Below are 6,117 nucleotides of genomic sequence, written 5' to 3' on the forward strand. Positions count from 1 at the left end.
TTTTACTCCTGTAGCAATTTGTTCTGCCATTACTTGTGTTAATATCTAGGCCTTGCTTTCATCTTCTCCTTTAACAGTGTTAAATGTTTTTTTGTTTTAGTGCCTGTAATGTCTTGAATGCCACAAACACCAGCTCTGCACATCATCAGAATGTGACTCTTGAGGATGAACATAACATTAAAAATTATGAAAACACAACCTTGTTTTTTATATCCAGCTTTCAGTACCTCATAGTGGCAATTGTCTTTTCTAAAGGAAAGCCCTTTAGACAGCCATGCTACAGAAACTGTAAGTCCTTTCTCACTATTTGTAGTTCCAAGTAAAACTCCAAGTGTCTGTGTACTACTTGCCCATGGCTTGGTCACAGTTTTGTGCCACTTCAGTAGTAATAGCATTGCTAGGAGAATATAGTACAATTATCCTCTATTAATCAGATATAGAAGATAGGAAAGTATTAAACTGTATAAAGAAATGTGCATTTTAATTTCATTTTAATTGTTGCTTTGTTTGTAGAAGTATATGCACACATACATGTGAGCCAGTGAGAAGTTGAGTCTGGCCTTCTGTCTCTTCATGGCTATCAGTAAAACTTGTATTGCCAGAATCTGCCCGGAATGGATTTAGAGGGAGAAAAGGGTTTATTTCCAGAGAGCAATGAACCCATCATACATGTAAAAACTGTCTAAAACTCAGATTGTGAGATTGTACAACTAAAATACTTGTTTTTCTTTTACAGTTCTTTTTGTTACATCTGTGATAGTTCTTTATGTTTTCATACTTTTCATCATGTTGCATCCTGTTGAGTCTATTGACACGTTTCTTGAGGTAAGAATCAGCAGATACATAATCCTCTGTACTTCCTGGGAAAACTGGTGGGCTGCCTCATGGGCAAGCTTGACACTTTTAGAGCTTTAACTTGGTATCTTGGGGGGAGGGAGAATTTATAACTCTCAGCCTGTGTAGAATCTGTTTACTTCATATGTTGCCAACCTCTGGCAACTTCTTCTCACAGCTCGTGTGTGTGCCGTACGAGTGGCGCCTGAGAATTCTCATCATTGCTGTTCTCAATGCAGTTGTGTCCCTGCTGATGGAGGTAAGAAATTCAAATGGAAAAAAATACTTGTCTGTTCAGTGGGGTTTTTTTCACAGTACGTGTTTCTCTTTTGTTTAGAAGGTCTCTCTTCACAGCATGTCAGAGTAAGCGGCCTCTGTTTTCTTGTTAAATTTGTATTCCTAAAAATGTTCTTGTAGGCTTTTTTTAAGGTGTTGGGGTTTTCTGTGTCAAAGGTTTAGCATTTTTAATTAATTAAAAAAAGAGGGGAGAAGTTGCAAGACACATACATTATTTTGGCTGTTTGATAGGATTATACTCTCTATATTTATTTGCTGGGTTAATTAAATTCAGAATAGCATAATATGGTAATGAACTATAGAAAACTCTTAGTTGGATCATACATATATTGTTCAGAATAATGCAGGTTTATGTAACTTTAGCTAATCTGATCAAGTCCAGAAGTAGAGCTATTCATGTAGAGCTCCTTTTTGTAGCCCTAAGCTTGTACAAAGTCACTCTGGTCATTGTCCTCTTCTGCTGTAATCCTAGAGTTAATGTGGGCAAAAACATGCCCTACCTTTCATCCAGGTACCCTTATGTTGTTTCCAAGAATCAGTTTGACAGATAGATGCATCTTCCAGGAGGAATATTCCTGTGGTTAATTCTTCTCCCTGTTTAATCGATGCCTTGTTTTCAACCTGAATAAATTTGGATTTTGGTTGTAGCCATTAGTCTCTAATTTTTTTTCTGCAAAATGAAAAAGCTTTTCATCTAGTCCTTGCACTACAGCTATCTGTTTTTACTGTATAACATTCTCTGCAGCTTCTAGTCAGCATTTCCATTACTGTGTAAAGGATTGCTATCAAGGTAACCAGCATGTTTGCTTGGATCATACCATTTTGACCTTTGAAGATTATGACAGCATTAATATTCCTTCCAGTTGACTATTTTTTTCCCTTTTCTCCACAACTTAGCAAAAATACTTGAGGAGTGGAATAGAAGTAATTATAGAATTTAATTTTATTGACATTAATTATTTAGAAGATGCTGCTTTCACTTAAAACCTGGTTCTTCCATTTTCACTGTTAGTTTAATGCTTTATTTAGATGCAAGTTGTCTTACTGTAGAGCAGGTGTCAAACAGAAGCATTGTCTAGTGATCCTAAAATTAAAACCTTGTTTTACCATAGGGGCTTCACCTTCCATAACTTCACCTGCTTTTGTCCAACTGTATTTGTCCAGCAGCATTACTCTAGGCTCTCTGGAGCTTTTTCATGGGGTGCAACTCTTTGGGTCTAATGTGTTCTGTAGATATCACAGGATATTTCATTCCTTCATTTCCAGTACAGCTCCTTGCCATGCTGTCCTTGTCCTTGCCTGGCTGGATTTTCTTCTCACCCACACTTGTCACTACAGAGTTACTGAGTGCCATAGATTACCTTTTGAGTATCTTGGAAACAATGCTGGTGGCATCTCCTTGTATCTTGTAACAAGGTGCTCTGTAGCTATGTCACCTGTAGTTTGTTCTGCTGAGACTGATTCCTCAGTAATTGTCTCCAAGTGTCTCATAATGAAGAGACTGGGATTGGGTCTGTCTTTTGTCACGCTCACTAGTTTCACACTTGTCACACTACACTTGTATGTAGCTTCTTAAATCACTTCTACAACAGGAATGATTTCTGACTGTCGTTATCCCAAACATGTTTGGTGACATGCTGTGTAAACCTTTTCTCCTTCCATGTGGGTGCCAGACTAGGTTCACAAGGCAGACATACTTTTTTTCCCAGATGGTAGAAAATACTGCACAACAAAGGCAGATCTTGGCAGATGTTCCTCCTTAGCCTGATGCCTGATATAGACATGCTTAAACCAGACTGGCTTAAACTTCTAACAAGTTGAAGATTGGTTAGCAAATGCCTTATAAAAACACTACAAAATTCTGGTATAAAATCATAAGCATTATAAAATCTATTCTGAAAGTCTGGCTAGTCAGCTCCCCTTTCTCTGTGGCAGAGGTTAGTCAGATGTTAAAAATGGAATCTCTCCAAAGATCAGAGCTCAAGGCCATGGAAGATACAGGTTCCCACCTGTATTGTTGGATTTGTTTAAGGCTCTGGAGTCTGCCCACACAGCCATGTGAGAACAACCGGATGTACAGAACATGCTGTTCAATTTCTGCCCTCTTTCCCAAAATCTGGAACAGCTCCTACAGAATTCTTTCAGACTTCCTGCCAGTGACTCAGTTCTGCCACCCCTCTTGAAGCTTTTCTGGGAATGTCACTGGGTTAAAACAAACTATGAAAAAAACAGCTCAGGGATGAAGTACACTGTAGTATTTGAGATGGTTAAAAGGGAAACTGCTTTAAGTGCTCATGTCTGCAGTGCTTCATGGGGTTTTTTAGAGTATTGAAGCACATTAAGAATGTGCATTTATGATTTTTACCTGTAGCAATGGATGCGGTTTTGGTTGATGCTCTTGATTTAGATACTACATGTTCATATTCTTAAATCTCATACTATCCCTTTAAGAATGAAAATGTTTATCACTGAAGTACTGACAAGTATTGCCAACTTCATTTTACCTGGCACAGAATTAGTTATGCCTAATGCACTGTTTCAGGTTTTATTTGTAATGTGCACACTAACAGCAATGATCATTAGTTTCTTTAATTCTTCCCACTCACTGCACTCTCACAGAATGTCCTCCTTGATATGATCCTTTGGAAGGTTGTGTTCAGTCGAGACAAACAAGGAGACTATCGCCTCACCACGCCCCAGCCGCCTCAGGTTGGAGACTGGTATTTTGTTGTAATCATTTGAGTGCATGCAGATAATTCAGTTTTGTCTTTTTTATGATCTCTGTCTCTTGCCTTATCTTAAGCTTTAGACTGTTTAAATTTGATTTATGTAACTTCACTATTAAGAAGAAAGGCTTCTGGTTTTTTATTTTTCTCTTTGCTAACACTTAAAGAATTTAGATCTATGAAAGAACTGTGATGCAAACCCAGAAGATGGCTTTTTAAGACTTTTCTCACTTGATCTTCAGTTTGCACATGAGCAGCTTTTGTTTGCATTGTCACTAGTTAGCATTCTAGAACTGGGAGTGTCTTGATGTGCTTGGAAGCTGAACTGCTGATGCTGGGTCTAATCCAACTCTGGGTTAAATTGATTTGATATAAGGTTTTAGAACATTTTCTATGAGAGCAGAAATAGCCTGTACAAATGAAGTGAAATAAAACAGCAAACAAAAGTACATTATTGCTACTACGCATGGTTTAGGAGCCTGAAGGATTTAGCTTCTGCTTTGCAGGTGACCATGAATCTTGGTCTGTTCTGCCCCCCTATTGTTAATGCATAAAGGAAATCCATGTGAATCCTGTAAAAACTAGCTTTTGTTTTTTAAGCCTCTTGGCTTATTACTTCTTGCTGGTTGCACATTTGTTCTTGATAGAATTACAGTAGTTTATTTCTCAGCACTAAATTTTATTAAATGTATTCACTTCAGATTTACATCTGTCCTCTTGAGGCTGTTCAAGAAAAAAATTGCTTTGTGTTCACTGAAGATTGCAAGTTGTATTTAAGGCCCCTATTTGGTTCAGTTCACCAGTTGATGGAAATTCAGAGCATGAAGAAAACAGTATAGAATGTGTCTCCATTTAAATGTCAGCCAGGCTGACTGCAGGAAGACTCTGAGACATGAGAGGAATCCAGTCGTAAGAATAAGGAATGTTGTTTGTTTTCTCCAACTAGTTAAGTTCTGTGTAGTTAGAACTGACAGAGGAAAAATAGGAAGATTGAAGTTCAAGAATTTGTGTCTGTTTGAGTAACTATAATACCTGTAGTACTTGGGTTCACAGTGTCAGCATGTTACATTCTGGCACTTGTGGCTGCCTGCCTTCAGTTGGTCAGAAAGTGTTCAGAGGCTTTGGGAATCTGATGGCTTTTTCTAGACCAGGCTTTATTCTTCCAGTAATAACAACATAATTTAATTATGCATAATACACCTGTGTTTATTGAAACTATTATTAAATATGCAAAAAAGCTGTTGGTGACCTTAGATGTTACAATAATGCTAAATACTTTTTTCTTAATTTTTTTTTTAAATGTCATTGCTACCATAGTACAGAAGAGATTACAAAACAGAAGAGTTTCTGTACTACACTTTCTAGGTCCAATGTGACTATGAAATAGTACATTAGAAAGTAAAATAGCTTTTCTTCTAGTTATTTATTGTATTAGTTTTGTGTTTTTTTCTTATGGTAATCTAATTTTCAATTCTGTTCACTTCTGCAGGAGGCTGTGGATCGCTGTGGAGTCTGTTTCCTTTCTTCCCTCTTTGGTTGTAGAGAGAAAACACCAAAAGCCAAGTATAAGCATCTAGCTCAGGAACTGCTGGTTGATCCAGAATGGCCACCAAAACCCAGAACAACAACAGAAGCAAAAGTACCATCCCAAGAAAATGGTTCATATCAAATCATCAATGTGACGTAGCGGTGGATCTCGGTGGCATGTCTCTTTAGTAGTATTCAGAGGAATGTAATTTTAAGACTTTATTTGAAATTGCAGTGTAGTATATGTCAAATTCTAATCCAGATGTTTCCAACTGTTTTGTCTCTCTGAATACAAAGTTCAGAGGCAGACACCTTAGGCTATACATTTTAAAAATGTAGGTTACCTTAGACAGAACAAAAATTACAGTGTTTCCTTCCACCTTCTATCAAATTTCATTATTCCTAAATGAGATGCATTTGAAGGTTTTAACTGAAGGGCAGTTAAAAGAGGTTCACTTTATTTGCCTGGAGTATCATCATCACTGTTCCAACCTGCTTACCTGAGCACGTGTTCATGTAAACCCTATGACGTGATGGTTTCATGGTAGTGCTAGAGGCACAAAATAGCCTTGTCATGCTTGCTTTTATTTTTAATATTCACTGTTGAAAAGCTTTGTGCCTCAGAACGGTTCTAAAGTTTTGGTGTGTGTACCTCTGAGTTTGTCCCTACTAGTAAGGAGTGTTACCAGGTGTAAAGTTTTGATTTTAAGTTTTAATTTTTTAATCTGCCACA

The 6,117-nt window shown here is 37.4% G+C and overlaps 1 protein-coding gene across 1 annotated transcript in view; it reads left to right on the forward strand.

The window, feature by feature from the left end:
- Nucleotides 1-5,544, forward strand: part of ATP13A3 (ATPase type 13A3) — a 33,663-nt gene extending 28,119 nt beyond the window's left edge. The window contains 4 exon segments of the mRNA XM_010001729.1: nt 101-288; nt 737-825; nt 1,013-1,093; nt 5,347-5,544. Coding sequence (XP_010000031.1) covers nt 101-288; nt 737-825; nt 1,013-1,093; nt 5,347-5,544 — 556 coding nt within the window.
- The last annotated feature ends 573 nt before the right edge of the window (nt 5,545-6,117 follow it).

This window comes from Chaetura pelagica, unplaced genomic scaffold, assembly GCF_000747805.2.
Source record: "Chaetura pelagica isolate M959 unplaced genomic scaffold, ChaPel_1.0 scaffold807, whole genome shotgun sequence".
In the NCBI taxonomy this organism is placed as follows: domain Eukaryota; kingdom Metazoa; phylum Chordata; class Aves; order Apodiformes; family Apodidae; genus Chaetura; species Chaetura pelagica.